Genomic DNA, 19,408 nt, shown 5'->3' with positions numbered 1-19,408 from the left:
GACGAACCCAAGTGCATTTTTTTCCATCCAACATAAACAAAACATAACATAGACCTTACTTTGCTTGGCATGTCAAAACAATCACAAGAATGTTTCTTGTGATTGTTTTGACATGCCAAGCAAAGTAAGGTCTATGTTATGTTTTGTTTATGTTGGATGGAAAAAAAATGCACTTGGGTTCGTCAAGACTTACCAACAATGGTACAGGGACAATACTTCACAAGGGAGATGGAAAATACGAGGGCTTAAATACACAGAGACTAATCACTAAACAAGACACACCTGTGGACATAATCAAGACAACCAATAACAACACAACACATGAGACTAGGGAAGCACATGACATGATCACATGGGGACATGGGAAACACATGACATGGGAGCACATGGCAAACATGGAAATAAAGCAATTATAACATAACAATAAGACATGACTAAATTTCAATATAAAACATGAACATGAAAAAAAAAAAAAAAACTAGATGAAGTCCAGGAGGGTGGTGAAGCAGTGGTGGTATTAGGGGAGGGATGGTGGTAGCAAGGAACCTATACCATCACCTCCCCCCACCCCCAAAATGTTCTTGTGCGGAGCTATGAGGTCGTGGCCTGGAGTGGATTCATGGGCTGAGGCAGTCACTGGACTCTGGTCCGGGGCTGGAGCCCCCTCTGGATGCTGGTCGGGGCTGGAGCCATCACTGGACTCTCGTCAGGGGCTGGAGAGGATGCATGAGTGGTGCAAACAAACATAAAAGCAGTGGCCACAATTGTTAGCCCTGCACACTCTGAAGACTCTAATGTGACTGCCATTTTGGCTGAGGGCTCAGGCGTGGCGGCCATCTTGGCCGAGGGCTCAGATGTGGCAGCCATCTTGTGAAGAGACTCGGGCGTGGCAGGCATGACTTGAAGAGACTCAGACTTGGCTGGCATGCCGTGAAGAGTCTCTGGCTTGGCAGGCATGATGTGAAGAGTCTCTGGCTGAGCAGGCATGACATGAACAGTCTCTGGCTGGGAAGGCATGACAAACAGACACTGACCTGGCTGCCGTGACGTGACGTGAACAGTCTCTGGTTTTGCTGGCATGACATGAACAGGCTCTGGCTTGGTAGGCATGATGTGAACAGGCTCTGGCATGGATAATTCCTGATATGACAATCGGGGTGTAGAGACTCTCTGTGGCGGCCATGATGTGACAAGGCTCTGGTGTGGTGGATACTGTGGGATTGTGAATCCCCTCATCTGCAATTCCCACAGTAAAGTGTGAGCCAGTCATAAGTAAGGCATAGTATGTATATATATGTATATATCACAAAAGAGTGCAACTGCTGGGTTCATGGTTGGAGGTCACATATTCTGTAATTATATCACTGGAGGCAAGTCTTGACGAACCCAAGTGCAATTTATTTCCATCAAACATAAGACACATCAAGACACATCTGTGAACATAATCAAGACAATTAACCAATAATAACACAACACATGAGACTAGGGAAGCACATGACATGATTACATGGGGACATGGGAAACACATGACATGGGAGCACATGGCACAACATGGAAATAAAGCAATGAAAGCGTAACAAGACATACAAAATAAAGTTGAAGTTTAGATGTGAAAATACTCATGTCATACTATTTTAAAATGGTTTCTTTGCTCTGACTCGCATGTATGGGTCATATGGATGCCAGCAGTCTTTGCAGTCCCATCTGCTGAAAAGCAACCCCATCGTCAAGTTACAGAAGGGTTGGTGCTCCGACAAATGCCCAGGACACCAGCCTCTTTGGAGCCAAACCTACTCACACTTGCCAACTAATGCATATTGTACACTGCAGAAAACTAGGAAATGTGGAAAGAATTAGATTATTTGACATCTATAAAATCTTTCAACTTGTTCATTGTTTGTGCATGGACTGTACTGTTGCTTTTTCTTCAGTAAAAGGATTCAAAAGTAATAAATTCATAGTTGGAATGAAATATATCCAATCTATTTTCTAAATGCAGCTTTTTGATCTTATTGGTCTTATTGATCTCATCTCCTGGTAAACAGACAGACTTCTCTCTGGTGATATACAGTATGTAAGACTTCTCCAATATTTAGTTCACTCAAACCCCTCCCTTTTCTTACAATCAACTACAAACTCGCATTCAGATCAGAAGTCCCTGCCCTATATTTTTTTTTCTTTTTTGATAATCCATTTTACTCGGGTGTACATCACAATATGAAAAAAAAAGGATCTGTTGCTACTTCCATTACATTGCAACTTTAATAAACTAAGGAACGTTTGTGCAAACAGTGGCTGGTTGTTTCGGTGTTAGCCCCCTTCTTATTAAAGTGAGCATTTTTTGGAGCATAATTTGGAGATTCAATGTGAAATTAAAGCTGCAAGCAGCGATGAAAGGGCCCTCGCACCCGAGCTCACCGTCACCCATTGGCCTCAGGAAAACAGTGAACAGTGGGCAACATGCATGTAAGCAAGTAAATACAAGAGAATTACTGCAAAGTCATTACGAAGTGCCACACTTCCTGCTGCCAACAGGTGGTGTTTTGACTGTAACTGAATATTGCCATGCAGATGTCTTCAGGCCAGAACTATCAAACATGTGAAGTTTGAAGCAGATCGGACATTGTATGCCTGAGTTACAACATCTTCCTGTTTCGTGGCGTCAGTTGCCAAGTGTTTTATGATTTATGTGTTTCTAGCATGTTTGGTACTTCGTGGCAAATACAAATGTGTTTCTGGGAGTGAATTACAGTGAAAAGCATGCCATTTCCTGTTTCCAGCAGGTGGCGCTATGACTAACTGAATATTGGCATATAGATGTCTTCAGGCCAGTACTCTCATCACACATGTGAAGTTTGGGGCAGATCGGACATTGTTTAACGGTTACAATAGCTTCCTCTTTCATGGTGAGATTTTGATGTATATATTTTGCAAAGTTAATTCAAAATATCTGACTTCCTGTTGGTTTTCAGATTTTGCTCCAGACTTTTTTGTGGGTATTTCACACTTGTACATGAAACGTAGGGTCAGGGGCACTTCGTTGAAATTTTGCAGGTGGCTCTATCGAGCCATTTTGCCACACCTAATTCTGAAACCCATATCAGACATAAATTTTCACCACTTCTGATGCATCTGGAAAGTTTCATGAGTTTTCGAGCATGTTTAAGCCTTCAAAATGTGATTCCCCTTTCATGGCGAAACATCAGACTTTGTCAGTCCGCCACGGACATGCCCTTTAATAAAAACTCAAGATCTTTGCAATTTAACATCGCAAAGGCCTTTAGATTAGACTGACCAAATATGATGTTGATCTGATTAAAGCTCTAGGAGGAGTTTGTTAAAGTAGAACGTGTGGAAATGGCAAAAACTGCCAACATTTTGCAGAGAAAATTCAAAATATCTCACTTCCTGTTGGGTCTACAGATTTTGTAGCCAGGTGCTACTGAATTTCATACATGTATGTAAAACATAGCACGAAGGGCACTTAATTGATATTTTGTAGGTGGCTCTATCGAGCCATTTTGCCACAACTAATTCTAAAACCCATATCAGACGTAAATTTTCACCACTTCTAATGCGTGTGCAAAGTTTCATGAGTTTTTGAGCACGTTTATGCCCTCAAAAGTGCGATTTCATTCTGGAGAAGAAGAATTGGCCAAGCAATTACAATAGGGTACTCACACCATTGGTGCTCAGGACCTAATAATAATAAACAGAGCAATTCCAATAGGGTCCTCACTAGGGCTGGGTATTGAATTCGATACTTTTTAGGTACCGACCAAACTACCTCGATACTATCAAGTATTGAAAAGTGTCTTGTCTTGTCATTGGGTACCAAATTGCGACGCCTCCAAACGGAGCAGGGGAGAGTGGGCGGAGAAATGCTGTCGCCGTCTCGTTGAGCAATTTAATAACATTGCGCTATTGTTAAATATATAAAACTATGCGTGCGAGATAGACCCTGAGTGTGAGAGAGCGAGTGAATCAACATTTTTCATTTTCAGTTTATCTCCGAAAAGAACGGTTGAGAGTACCGGCTGTTTATGCGAGCAGTCGGTTCACTGTCACTTCAATTTCTGTGAACTACAAAACAGAAGTGCCGCACTGCCTTCACACACAGCGGGACGCACAATGGGTCTCATTCATGAAACACGAGCAGAGCGAATTTTTGTGTAAATCGTGTGTAAAGTGGTTCTGGCGTAAATTTTCGGATTCATTAAAATGTTCGTATATTATTTTAGTACGAAAGAAATCTACACCTGCTCCCAGCCACGCGTAAATAGTGCGTTTAACATCCGAACGTTTTGCTCATTAATAAGGCTGCATTTTAATTCACCTTAATAAGGTACATATTTACACAGCATTTTGAAAAAAATATTATATATATATATATATATATATATATATATATATATATATATATATATATATATATATATATATAATATAGTAATTACGTAAGTTTTTTTCTTTTTACTTTTATTGTGAGAGCCAGTAATGGCATCTGCAAACGGAGCACTTTAATTAAATAATTAATTGATTTCAACAGGGCTGGGCAAACTAATGGCCCCAAATGGCCAAAATCCTTCGTTTGGTGTCATAATATGACTCACATATTTACTCGTATATTTACGAATGTTTCTTGAATGAGACCCATTGTTTTTAGACTGGTTACAGACAGGTACAACACACAGCAGCTTTACATCAGCATTCGTTCCTCAAGTCTATGGAAACACGTGACCAGTTCGTGACATTGTAGTTCGCTTGCACGAGCACAGGAATTAGCTCCAGAACGCAAACAATTCTGGTGGAAAAGGGGTATCGGCATCCTCCTGATACTGCCACTGTGTGCAAGCTATATATATATATATATATATATATATATATATATATATATATATATATATATATATATATATATATATATATATATATATATATATATATATATATATATATATATAATTTATTATAATTTATTACTTGGGCCAAGTAATAAAAAGGTAACATTCCAGTTAATTGTGGGTGGATGAGTGATAAATCAAGTGCTTTCTTAATTAATGCAATTAATGTGTTGATTTTAATAAAGACACAGAACTTTCATTTCACGGCAAGATGCAATAAATGTGCATCACTTTTACTTTTGTTTTCAACTGAACCTATTTCTCTTTAGAGAAAACCAATCAGGATAAGCATGTGCCTAGAGCACCTCCTAGTGGTCATTATGTAAAACACAAAGGAAAACCCTACATGAGATATTGCTTCATAGCTTAACAGCTTTAACTAAAAATATACACAAGCTTAAAGGGTTAGTTCACCTAAAAATGAAAATTGTCATTAATGACTCACCCTCATGTCGTTCCAAACCCGCAAGACCTCCGTTCATCTTCAGAACACAGTTTAAGATATTTTAGATTTAGTCCGAGAGCTTTTATTTCAATTGAGTGCCCTTCGTGCTATGTTTTACCAACAGGTATGAAATTCAGTAGCACCTGGCTACAAAATCTGTAGACCCAACAGGAAGTGAGATATTTAGAATTTTCTCTGCAAAATGTTCACACGTTCTACTTTAACAAACTCCTCCTAGAGCTTTAATCAGATCAACATCATATTTGGTCAGTCTAAAGGCTTTCGCGATGTTAAATTGCAAAGATCTTGAATTTTCGCTAAAGGGCATATCCATGGCGGACTGACAAAGTCTGATGTTTCGCCATGAAAGGGGAATCACATTTTGCAGAGTCGTGAACGTGGATTGACAACAGACACGGAAGAGAAGACAATGCTGAATAAAGTCGTAGTTTTTGTTATTTTTGGACCAAAATGTATTTTCGATGCTTCAACAAATTCTAACTAATCCACTGATGTCACATGGACTACTTTGATGATGTTTTTATTACCTTTCTGGACATGGACAGTGTACCGTACAAACATTTTCAATGGAGGGACAGAAAGCTCTTGGGCTAAATCTAAAATATCTTAAACTGTGTTCTGAAGATGAACGGAGGTCTTACGTGTTTGGAACGACATGAGGGTGAGTCATTAATGACATAATTTTCATTTTTGGGTGAACTAACCCTTTAACTAACAGAAATTATATAATTATATATTATAGATAAATATATATTCAACAATGATGTAAGGAAACAGTGGCAAAATATAAGTTTGAAAGGAGTTCAAATGCTGTTAAGGAAATGTAATCTAGCCAAATAAGAACTTTCATTTTAAATAAATATTAATTTATAAGCAGACTTTTTTATTCTTTTGTGCAGTGGCTCAGGAGATGAGTCTTTTGAGTCTGTAAAAAGTCTAACTTAAAACATAAAACCAAACATTTTTTGAGGTAATGTAATCTTGTTAAAACAGATTTTATAAAATTGGTATCGAAAAACAGTATCGTTAGGAGTCGGTATCCAAGTCAAGGTATCGGTACAATATCGATATCGGAAATTTTTGAACGATACCCAGCCCTAGTCCTCACAACCATCGGTGCTCGGGCCCTAAAAACAGAGCAATTCCAATAGGGTCCTCGCACCTTGGTGCTCGGGCACATTAGACAGCCATAGTAATTATTGACTTTGCAATACAGCAGAATGCTATTGCAATTCATGATGATGATTGATTGCTTGTTGTGTGATTGTGTGTGTATAGTTTGTATGTTTTAATCCTGTTATTTGTGATTCCTATTCATGTGGAGATAATCATGCTAATCCTCTGTGAATGACATTTTGTCCCACATGAACATGAGTTTGGTCACAGCATATGGTATATGCTGAATGTTATTTTGAGACTCGGCTGCATTTAAAGAGCATGTGAGACTTAAAGGTACTTGTTATTTGTTTGTGCGTTAGTTATGGACCAGGTCTTTTGATTTGATTATCCACTTTATAATACTACCTTCTGATTATTTATAATAATCCTGACATGTTTTGTTTATAAACACCTATTTTACTAAGAGGTTTTACAAGATTTGTTGTATACATGTGTAAAGAAAAAACAATAGCCCACAGTGTTAAGTTAAAATGGAGAAGTCCAGTGAAGCAGAGTGCTATAGATTAAACTTAGTGGTGCTTGAAATTACATGTGTACTTAATGTGTTAATGGTAGAAGAACCTTTTGCAGTTTTGCAGCAGTCTGTGATGATTTGTATACAGAACATCTGTTTATGTGTAAGGAAGGAACAATGGAATTTACATTTGAGGATATTAGAAATAATTTCAAACATTTATTTTATCACACCCAGTCAGCATGACAAACAGAAAATTAAATTGAGTTTATTTTAGTGCTTCTTTGAACAATATTACCAGTTTTAAGTAAAATTTTATTGTTCATGAATCTGAGTGAATGGGGTTTTAAATCTTGCTATCGGATCTCATCACTTACTCTCCCTGTTTCATTTTTGTATCTTTAATTTATGACTTTGTTTCTCATAACAAAAATATCTTAATTTGTGTTCCGAAGATGAACGAAGGTCTTACGGGTGTGGAACGACATAAGGGTGAATAATAAATTACATTATTTTCATTTTTGGGTGAACTAACCCTTTAACATCTCACAATGTGTCTTAAAATTTGCAATGTGGCTTTATATGTTGCAGTGGTTACTTTATACCTCTTGATTGTAACATTATTTTTTTGTAAATACGACTGTATTTCTTGTAAAGGCAACTTTATACTTTAATATGTTATTGATTTCTGGCAACTGCAGGATTTTTTTTGTTTGTTTCTTATTTTAAACTTTATCTTTATTTAATGTCTCTATCCCTCCTTTTCCACCCACACACACACACACACACATAGATTGTGGCAGTTGGTGAACTCCATTCTCTCCTCTGTAAAGAAGACTGTTTAATATGCGGTTCTTATGAAAATGAGGCCTGGAATACCAGGGGTCACACACACACACACACACACACACACACAAACACACCCCACCCATTTTCTCAGCTCTATAATGAAAAAGCAGCCCCAGGACTGTCTTTAAAGAAGGATTAATGTGGTATTTAATTATCAGGAGTGCAGTTTGTTTACATGGTAATACAAAACATTTTCTGCAACAGGGGTGCATAAGAGTACTATCAACTTCACAAAACTTCAATACAAAAGAATGAAATCATATTTTTAGAAAGCACTTAGCATACTTAAATTTAGCTGAGTCATTTTGTGAGATTCATCGGTTATATTTGTGCATGCAACACTCAGCAGTATGTGTGTGAAGTGTAATTACATAAGTTGGCTGAATAATCTCCGTCTGTTAGCCTGTTTACTAAAAATTGTTCATTGAGGTATCACACCAAGATTCTATGCATGTTCTTGTACACAGCAGAGAGTGTGTTTTTGTGATTGGGTACTATGAATGTAGGCTAAGAGGTTGGGGTAGGGTGGAGATTGTGGTGGGTGGGTGGATGGGTGGGTTTGTGTTTGTTTGTGTGTGTTCCGGTTGTGGGGGTCTGCACTGAACTGTAAATCCCCTATGGGTAGAGATTAGTCTCTGTCTCCAGCTTTTCACTCTCTCCCTCTGTGGGGACAGTGTGGGACAGGGATAGAACACAGCATGAAAAGTAACGGCACACAGAAGTTATCAGAATTCTTTCAAGAAAAGGTGGGTAAATCTTCAGAGAGGCTGTTGTGTGTTTGTATGTCTGAATAACAGATTTTGTTGAATGTTTTTAGCTTTAATCATATTTAGCGAACTGTATATTAATATTGAACCATATTTATATGCAAAATGCAAATCCTCCAGTTTATAAGAAAGAGGTTCATGATGTTTGAAGTTTGTGTGGGTGTGTCTGTGTGCACATATGCATACTTGTATGAATTTTAGCATGATGTTCACAAAGGGGCTTTCAGAAAAAGACCTCTTGCTGCTCAAACTCGGAATGTTCTGCCTGTTGCTCTATGACCTCATGACCTTAGCTGCCCAAACAAACAGTGAATGTTTGAAAGCTTGTAGGGATGACACAGTGGCACCAATTACTAAAACGGGATGAGCTCTTTGAACTCATTGAACTGACTCAATGACACCAAACCTGACTGGCACAGATGATGTCAATGACATCCCTTGTGAAAAAAAAGTGCACTTTAGTATACTTTTATAAAGTGTACTTATTGCAAAAATAATATACTTTAAAAGAACACACTTAAGTGTGAATTAAATGTAATGTTTTCATCGCTTAAGTGCATTATATCTGTACTTAATTTCAAATATATCACATATTAAGTTCATATTAAATGCAATAAGTTGAACTTAAGAGTGATTTTTTTTGAACAACTTAAGTGGTACTTTAATACAACTTTATGACAACCTTCGTAATTGCTTCTAGTACCTTTAAAATATAGTTGAAGTGCACTGCCCAATGTACTAACAAGCAATTAATGTGAACTAAAATATATTTTAATATCAGTTATCAATACACTTAAGTGTGAATTATAATGTTTTCAGCCGCTTAAGTGCATTCTATTTGTAATTAATTTCAAATATATCACAGATTAAGTTCATATTAAATGCAATAAGTTGAACTTCTGAGTGATTTTTTTAAAGCACTTAAGTAGGACTTTAATACAATTTTTGATGTACTTCAAAATATGGTAAAAGTATACTTCTGAATGTACTGACAAGCAATTAATGCGAACTTAAATATACTTTAATGTAATTTACATGTACACTATTATATAATTTAATACATTTGTAATTACATTTTTTGTACATATAATAATGAAGTTACAATTTAGTATATTTCAAAATATTACAATCAACACAAATGCAAATTTAAACCCTCTACATTTACTGACAAAATAATCTCTAAAACAAATGCACAAAAACCTTTTTGTTGATGCACAAGAAAAACCCAAGAAACACTATACACAATCACAAACAATTACAACACTTTAACTCTCATTTAGAAAGAGTCTGGAGGACAGTGAGGCTTATATGCACTATCATTTTCTCCATCACATACAAAGGTACCTAAACCTACCATCACAATCTTTCTGCATTTTTACATTTTCAGATAAAATCATTCTGTATAAGATGATAAATAAGATAACACCCATGAATTAATACAAACAAAATGTAAAGAAAAGAAAAGATTCAAAACTTTGGGTAACACTAAATTTTCTATTAGTTAACTACTTTAGTTAACATGAACTATGAATGAAAAATACTTTAAGCATTTATAAATCCTAGTTAATATTACGTATGCATTATTAAAATCAAAAGTTGCATATGTTAATAGATAATGCACTGTAAACTAACATGAACAATAACTATACATTTTATTAACTTGAGAAAAAATTATTTTTATTGCCTAATGTTAACAAATATTGATAATGTAAAAAGAAATCAATGCACATAGTTAGATAATGTTATCTAATATATTAATTGATGTTAACAAGCGAGACCTTTTGTAAAGTGTTACCTTTTGTAAACCTTGTTACTTATAAGCTCTGCAACCCTTACTAGCACAAACATTAAACAGGACAAAAAAGTTTCTTCTAAAATCTTACTCCAGCATTACATTGAATGTAATTTTGAAAAGAAAAAACAAAACAAACAAAAAAACAATGAATTCCAAAGGCACAAAAACAAGAAAACCAAAATTGTCTGTCACCACCTTTTTTTAAGTTGTATGAAAAAGTGCTGTTTATGTCAATGTCCCAGAAGCTCTTCATCGGCAGAAAACCTTAAATGTCCATGAAGCTGCGAACCACCTCTACACAGCATGCATAAATGAACATGTTCCAAAGAGGCAAGAAAGTAAAAAAAATAAATACCTGGAGGAAAAAAACAAACAAAAAAGAAGAGTCAGTCCGTTATTATAATTGGTTCAATCGAATGAAATCAATAGATATAGATATATATACAGAACTCCAAAGTTTATATCCACCTTTGTAGGTTTGAAAATAATAAAAACCCATTTGGTATTCCCTAAAGGCAAAGAGTTGCTGATAGTGATTGAAGCCTGTGGCCAAGATGTTTACTGTGTACTGATAATTTCCTCCACTTTAATACCAGTTACAGTGTGAAATAAATATGAATGAACATCTGAAGGTATAGGTATACAGTACAACTGATCTATAACATGTCACATTTAATCGCTCAATCAGTGTTTCAACGAGTGGAAAGACGTCAATGAAACAGCTTGTAAACAATGTCACGTAACATCACATTTACTTCAGAAAAATCATATTCAGCATAAACTCATTAGTCAGCTATAGAGAGGAGCATTCTGCTAATTATATGCACCACGTTACATATTCATTATAATTTTATTTTAAATATTTTTTTATAATTAATTTATGTATTTAATGTTTGAATACATAATTTATGACAGCTACAATTTAAATTTTTATATTTCAAAAAACAATTTAGAGTAGAAATATGATTATGTAATTCTAAAGTTTACATAATCATAACTTTATTACAAAACAAACAAATCATACAAATTAGCATTGTATTTGTTTCTTTATTTAGTACTTCCCTGATGAAGCAGTTTATTCTGCAAGGTGTAAGTAAACTTTTGACCGCAACTGCATCACCTAAGATGAATTATCTCAGTCATCAGGACAACACTGTTGTAGAATCCTGGGAGAAGCTCCTTCACATTTCCCACAAACACCAGGATTCCAGTGACCACACCATCTTCACTGACACTGGCCTTTAAACATAGAGAATATTATTATAAACATTTTTATACTTTACAAGGAATTAAACATAACTTTATCAATTACACAAATATAGATAAATAACCCAAGGCCCAAGCAAATTGAGGGGTTTTGCTTTGAAAAAATTATATAATAATATCATTATATATAAATATATAATGATTAGATGGGGATTTGTAAGTGCACAGGTGAGAATTTATTACTTGCAAACAGAAAAGATTCAAAGCATTTAAAAGCTATAAGGACAGTTGATGGCAGTGTTTTAGCTTAATTAATGGAAAAACATGGAACATCACCTCATCAGTTCTTTGATTCCACACAGCTTGCACTGTATCTCCAATAACAAATCTGTACTGATCCTACAAAATGAATATATAAAACAACAGATAAGCACAAAAATATTACATATTAAAAACACAAACAGTAATTGAACAACTAACTTTTCAAATGCAAAAAGAAAAATAGATTATAAGCATTACTGGTGGTTATAATAGCGATTAAATGTATTGTCTTTAAATATTACAAGATCAGATCTTTGAATTTAGTTCTGCAAATTTAACTTAAAGTCATTTAAAATGATTTAAAAAGTCAGAGTTCAGTGTTCTTTGAACACGCCCACACACGCAACCACGTTCATATTGTATAAGAAATTATTATAATGCAATCATAAATAAATTACAGGAAACATGATTAATTCACCTCCATATTGCGATTAAACTAAATAAGTTACACTCATAAGAACTGCTATGTTCCGGTGAAAAAATAAAAATGAAGAGAGCATATATCAAGATACTTACTTGCTTCTTTATTTGTAATACATAACGTCTCATTTGTAGTCATCCAAACGTGCGCACCTTTGTTTTCTTCTTTGATCAGCAAAGTTGCCTCGCGCATCGCGATCACAGAAAGATGGCTGAAAGTGCATTTTTCAAACTCTGGTGAAGTAATGCGCCGTCATGACGTAGTATTGTGGCGCATGCGCATGATTAAATTTGTTCAAGTTGAAGTTTTTCTAATTCATTGTTGTAGTTAGACTGTACGTTTACAGAACTTGACTCATTCACCTAACTGAAATTCAATTATTTTATAGTTTAGTCTGATTAAAATTAAATGTATTTTAACTGAATATGAATTCAAATTATTTTTTAGATCTGTTAAACTTTTGCTTGCAATTAAATAGGTTTAATCAACTTAGAACAACGATGATATTATAAGTATTATACAGATATGTAAAGTACAGCACTGTTGCATTAAGTATCACAAATACAGCACTCCGTTAAAAAAAAAAAAAAAAAACATTTTATGTCAAATATTATGTAGAACACTGACACTAGTCGAGTTTAGAGCAGGAGCTGGTGATAAAAATTTCAACAATAAGTTGTACAGGATTATACACTGTATAAGCAAGTGTTTTGAAATTCAGAAAAATAAATTTCAAGTGTATTAATGCACACAGTATTTATTAAAGACTAAGCACATTTAAAATACATTAACAAATGTCATCTTGGACAACACACTTAAGTTGAAATTAAAATTAATTATTTTTCATGTGCTTTAATATATAAGTCAATACATCAGAATAAGTTTACTTATTTAAAACACTATAAAGTCATAATTAGGTAAAAATTAAGTGCATTTTTAAAAAGTGCACTCAAGTGTGTTAATAAACATTGTCATTAAAGGTACAATTTGTGATATTCTTTTCCGCTAGAGGTCGCTAGAAGCCTATTCAAAACAAAGGCGTAGTTTGATGACGCCAAGTTTTAGAGCGGAAACTTGGGACATGTGGTCTCCATCTCAACGGACGATGCAAAAGAATAGTGATTGGAGTCTGGAAGAAGTCATGTTCGTGGATGCGATTATTAACGTTACTGTAGTAAGAAGCTGAGCAGGAGCGAGTGTTGCGGGCGCTGAACGAGGAGCTGGAGCGATTGATCAACACACGTCTCACGAGCAGCGGGACTTTTATTATGACACAGTCGCCGGCGCCGCTTCCGCTTTTCCGGTCATGAGTTTACGGGAGCTGTCCTTGTCGACAGAACCAGCGGCAGATGGTAAACAGTAATTATGTTCCATAAATAAGTAACACAATCCACCATAAAACGTGCAAGAAGTAAATAAGGAACTGCTTGAAGCAACTAGTGGTTTGCTGGACGCTAGACACTACTTCCGCATTTGTCCACGGCACTGTTTTCATGTGGTTTCTACGTCAGTAAAGGCGGTAACAAAGGTAACTGACGTAATTGACAGGCGACTGCACTGCCCCGTGTCACTGTTTAGAATGGGAATTTTCTCATGATTTACAAGTAGTTGAAAACATTAGAGATATTGTTTGTAATCAGCTGGACAAAATATATAATACTAGCCTAGTGGTTTTTGGATATTTTACTGCAAAAATTTTACATATTGTACCTTTAAAGTTTACTTTCTGTAAGTACAATTAATAAGTCATTTTTACAAAGTGTATTTTTAAAAAGTGCACTCAAGCGTGTTAGAATATTGTCATTTAAGTGTACTTTCTTTAAGTACAGCTTAATATGACATTATTACAAAGGGCATTTTTAAAAAGTGCACTCGAGTATATTAATAAATATTGTCATTAAAGTGTACTTTCTTTAAGTAAAACTTAATTTGACATTATTACAAAGTGCATTTTTAAAAAGTGCACTTAAGCATGATAATAAATATTGTCATTAAAGTGTACTTTCTTTAAGTACAACTTAATTTGACATTATTATAAAGGGCATTTTTAAAAAGTGCACTTAAGCGTGTTAATAAATATTTTCATTAAAGTGTACTTTCTTTAAGTACAACTTAATTTGACATTATTACAAAGTGCATTTTTAAAAAGTGCACTTAAGCATGATAATAAATATTGTCATTAAAGTATATTCTATTTAAGTACACTTAAGTGGCCTTTAATTTTAATTATATTGTATTATCTGCAAGTGCACTTTTTAAAAAGTATACTAAGTACACACAAAGTACACTTTCAATACAATTAAGTGCACTTCTTTTTCACAAGGGTACATTGTGCATAATTGACATAAAAATCTTTTAAAGTTTGTAATTGTAGCCTGTCCATTGAATTTAAAAGGGTGCATTGAAGATGACACTGCCATGTTTTGTGCAAGAGCAGTTTGCTGCTAATTCTCACTGTACCATATGACTGTTTCTGGACTATAGTTGACCCTTTCGAGGTTAGATAATAAGTTGGCAGTCTCTAGCATGGCAAGATTTCTGTTTACAGTATCCTGTGGCATACTGTAAAAAAAAAAAAAAAAAAGAGACAGATGGCATCAAATACAGGAATTTAAAAGATTTAAATTCCTGTATTTGATGCCATCTGTCTCCTTACTTCTGCATCTCTTATCAATCTGAAGGACACAGTCACTGATTGTTTAATCTCTTTTGTACTCTGTCCTGCTCTGTTCACGAATTGCAAATGTTTTCCCTCTCTCACACGCACAGACAGACAGACACACACAGACACACACACACACACACACACACACACACACACACACACACACACACACACACACACACAGACACGTTAACTTTCCAAATTTTGTGGGTTCTTTTTATGGACATAATGATTTTTATACTGTACAAACTGTATGCTATATCCCCTAACCCTAACCTACCCATCACCGAAAACTGTCTGCATTTTTACATTTTCAAAAAGCACCCACCCCATAACATAGGATTTACCTACAACCACACACACACACCCAATTTGAACAGTGTGGTTATTATCTGAGATAAATCGTTTATACTGAAACAAGAATGCATTATAGTTAGTTATCTAAGAAACTTCAAACCAGTTTGATTAAAACTGTATCTGTCTTCTGTAGAAATCTCTAAGATGTTTTGCAAGTGGCCTGGTTTTACATTTCTGCGAATTGATTGTGGGTGATATTTCACTTGTTTTGTGTTTCAGTGATACAGTAATTAAATTTTACCACAAAAAGAATGCAAATGACTCTGCTTTTGTTAATTGTCCCATAACGGGTGATCCACCAGTAACTTTTTATGTGTGACTTTTGTGCTGTTGCTTAGTTCAAGAGAACCAATGAAACGCCAAAATGATTAAAAGGGTTAAAGAAACAATGCTATAAAGCTGTACTATAATATGCGGCTCTGATCCAGCTCAGCCCCTATCAGAGGCAGCTTAGATGTTGCTTTGGTTCTTTGTAAATGAGCATCAGAACCACCTTAAGCCTTGGGATTTATAATTTATTTATCATTTATTTCATTGATTGTTTATGTATTAATCATTTTACATTTACAACACTAATTTCATAAAATTATTTCTTTATAAAGTCATACTTTTCATTGTATGTTGCTTCAGATGCAACTTCTATACATCTGCAGTGTAAAGACAGCTATATTTAATGTTACCACATTAATTTTGACTTTATTTTCTGACGTAGTTAAGAGATAAAAATCCAGTAATGTTCCTCTGCTGGTAGATTTCAGATGGAATGATGTTTAAATTCCTCAGTAATAAATATGCACATAAAATTAGTTTTAACTGTTATAATAATGTTGAGCACTGAATGTTGTTAAAATGTTTTAGATCAGAATGTGACAATGCGTTCTAATTTACTGTTTACCCTCTCATATGTTCAGTATGACCCAGAAAATTCAGGCTTCATCAGTACTGAGCGTTTCCGAGATCTTCTTGCGGCTCATGGATCAGAACTGGACCCTCACAAGCTGGAGGTTCTTCTTGCCCTGGCTGACGGAAATGCTGACGGAAAGATCTGCTACCAGGATTTTGTTAACCTGGTGAGTTCTGCAGATGAACTTGAGGTGAGGTTTGTATAACTTCTGACCCTGAACTAAAAGCCAAAACATGGAATGTTCTATTACACTTGCATGGGAATGCCATCAAATCTGTGGGAAAATCGTAATGCCACCCACCCTCAGTCTCACACCCTCCTTCGCCCTTTTCCCTGTCTCTTTCTCATTCTCACTCGGTCTTTCTTTCACACATACAGCAACTCTTCAAAGAGTCTATTGTCCACCACAGTGGCTGGAGAATAGAGCTATAGTGCTATAAAGCTATGCAGTGAAACATTGGATCAGATTCTGTGTTTTGATTGGCTGTGGCAGGTCATGTGAAAGTGGGACAGCGAGGAATGAGGAGTATGCAGTTGGTGTCTCTACACTGCTATTGTTCCTCTACAGCTCTCATTTACTGTCCACTATAACAAAGTGAGGACAGTACTTCCAATACTTGCTATACAATCTGTCTTTTCACTGTATCCAGTGAAAAGACAGATTGTATAGCAAGTATTGGAATGAAAATGTCATTTAGGGATGAGAAAAAACAGATAGACAGAAATGCAAGAGGGAGACTGGAAGGAATGAAGAATTCTATATACATACATTAAGAGCCATGTTTCACTATTATATGTTAATTGTGATGGAGAGTGATTACAGTGTAGCGGCACCATTGTATCTTTTCTAAGAATTCTTTCTTTCCTTCAGCCTTACATTCTCTGCGCTTGGTACCATGGTGCCCCAACAGTAGAGCATGGCACAGAAATCACAGTTTGTGTGTGTACTGTGTAAATCCCATATTGTTTGACTTTTCCCTGTGTGGTGTCCATGGAAACAGCCAACACAATGATCTTCCACATGTCATTATGCCACAGAAAAGCGAAGCATAGGGAGCACTTAATGTCTGTTTGTTTTTGTGGGGAATGTGTGAAGTCTGTATCAGGTGTAAGTATAAAGAGTTGCACGGAGACTGCAACTGTTAATATGAGTTGTTTTATTAAAGCTGATGGGTAACAGGAAGAAGAAATTAACAAAATGTTCACGTGGTTCAAGTAAGAAATTCCACACTGAAACATTTCTACATATACTTTGAAGATTTGCAATTTGAAGACTGCATTTTTACCATTTCCAGGTTTAAACATTAATATTAATGTATTATGAGTAAACTTATTAATAGTGAACAATAGTTTATTAACAAATTAATATTAACCTGTTAACCACTGATGTATATTGATGTTCATTATTAAATTATTAGTTCCTGTCTTTGATTCTGATTGGTCAATAGCTGTGTTTTATTCACGAAAAAAATGGCTATGACCGCTTCACGCTTCACCGTTCTGTGTATCACTACACAACACCTTTAGCAACCAATCTTAGCAACGTAAACTGTATGTTCTCAATTTATATTGTTCATTGAAGCTTACTGTATTATGTAGAAGAGTATTGTGAGAAAAAGATTGAGTGAGCAAGTTTATTACCTGCATTCAGATTTAGCATTTTCCTTCAGGTCAGTCCTATATTCAAAATAAAAATCTGTTTAAATGTCTGATGTATTATCTGTCCTTTTAACAGTTAAGGAGTTTTCCCATAACTGAAAGTGCTAGTGAGAGCATTTGTCAGTTGAGTCTTGTTCCGTGTTCACAACAATTCAGTCTTTTCAACGTAAAAGTCTTCACTACTGACTGACATACTCATGAACCCTTTGCTGCCATCAAATGGCGTAATAATGTAACTTCTGTTGCTGTTTGCAGTCAGGGACTATTTTTTCAGCGGAAGGAAGGCTTTAGTGAAAGTTTACTTCATGAACGTTCGCATTGATACATATTTTTGACTTTAATATTTGTATTGTGTGGTGACACTGCTGTTCAAAGGTTTGGGTATGGTAAGATGTTTTTGAATGTCTGTTTTGCCCCCCAAGGGCAGGCTGCATTTATTTAATCAAAAATACAGTAAAAACAGTAATATTGTGAAATATAATTACACAATTTACATTTTTTATTCTGTTTTTTTTTTTTTTTTTTAAATGTCATTAGGGACCGAGCACCGATGGTGTGAGGACCCTATTGGAATTGCTCAGCCAATTATTCTTCTTCTCCAAAATGAATCGCATTTTTGAGGGCCTAAACGTTCTCAAAAACACATGAAACTTTGCACACGCGTCAGAAGTGGTGAAAATTTACATCTGATATGGGTTTCAGAATTAGGTGTGGCAAAATGGCTCGATAGCGCCACCTACAAAATTTCAATTAAGCGCCCTTCGTGCTACGTTTCACGTACAGTTATGAAATTCGGTAGACAGATGTAACAGCCCAATCCCTAAAAAAAAAGCCCCTGGGTGCAAAGTTTGTAAACCCAACAGGAAGTGAGAGATTTTGAATTTTCTCTACAAAATGTTGGCAGTTTTTGCCATTTCCACATGTTGTACTTTAACGAACTCCTCCGTGGTGACCGACAAAGTCTGATGTTTCGCCATGTAAGGTGAATCACTTTTTTGAGGGCCGAAACATACTCGAAAACTCATGAAACTTTGCAGATGCATCAGAAGTGGTGAAAATTTACGTCTGATATGGGTTTCAGAATTAAGTGTGGCAAAATGGCTCTATAGCGCCACCTAAAAAAATTCAACGAAGTGCCCCTGACACTACGTTTCACGTACAGGTATGAAATTTGGTACACACATCTAACAGCCCAATACCTACAAAAAAGTCTCTTGGAGTGAAATCTGAAAACCAACAGGAAGTCAGATATTTTGAATTTTCTTTGCAAAATTTGTGCAGTTTTTGCCATTTCCAGACGTTGTACTTTAATGAACTCCTCCTAGAGCTTTAATTAGATCAACATCATATTTGGTCAGTCTAATCTAAAGGCCTTTGAGATTTTAAATTGCGAAGATCTAGAGTTTTCACTGAAGGTCGTGTCCATGGTGGCCTGACAAAGTCTGATGTTTCACCATGAAA

General features: G+C 35.5%; 1 protein-coding gene across 4 annotated transcripts in view; it reads left to right on the top strand.

Annotated features, from left to right (window-relative positions):
• Window positions 1-19,408, top strand: part of rhbdl3 (rhomboid, veinlet-like 3 (Drosophila)) — a 107,881-nt gene that overhangs the window by 39,293 nt on the left and 49,180 nt on the right. Inside the window, exons 1-2 of one of the 4 annotated variants that reach the window (XM_067374443.1) lie at window positions 15,537-15,571; window positions 16,296-16,478. The exons of 1 other annotated variant lie outside the window; for it this stretch is intronic. Coding sequence is in view for 2 of the 3 variants with exons in the window: in XM_067374440.1 (XP_067230541.1) it covers window positions 16,296-16,478 (183 nt within the window). In the remaining variant the exon portion in view is untranslated. Of the gene's footprint in view, window positions 1-15,536; window positions 15,572-16,295; window positions 16,479-19,408 lie in introns of those variants that run through there. 2 more of the 4 variants (XM_067374441.1, XM_067374440.1) reach the window with 2 other exon arrangements.

This window comes from Chanodichthys erythropterus, chromosome 21, assembly GCF_024489055.1.
Source record: "Chanodichthys erythropterus isolate Z2021 chromosome 21, ASM2448905v1, whole genome shotgun sequence".
NCBI classification, from domain to species: domain Eukaryota; kingdom Metazoa; phylum Chordata; class Actinopteri; order Cypriniformes; family Xenocyprididae; genus Chanodichthys; species Chanodichthys erythropterus.
This window is presented reverse-complemented; position numbering and strand designations above follow the sequence as displayed.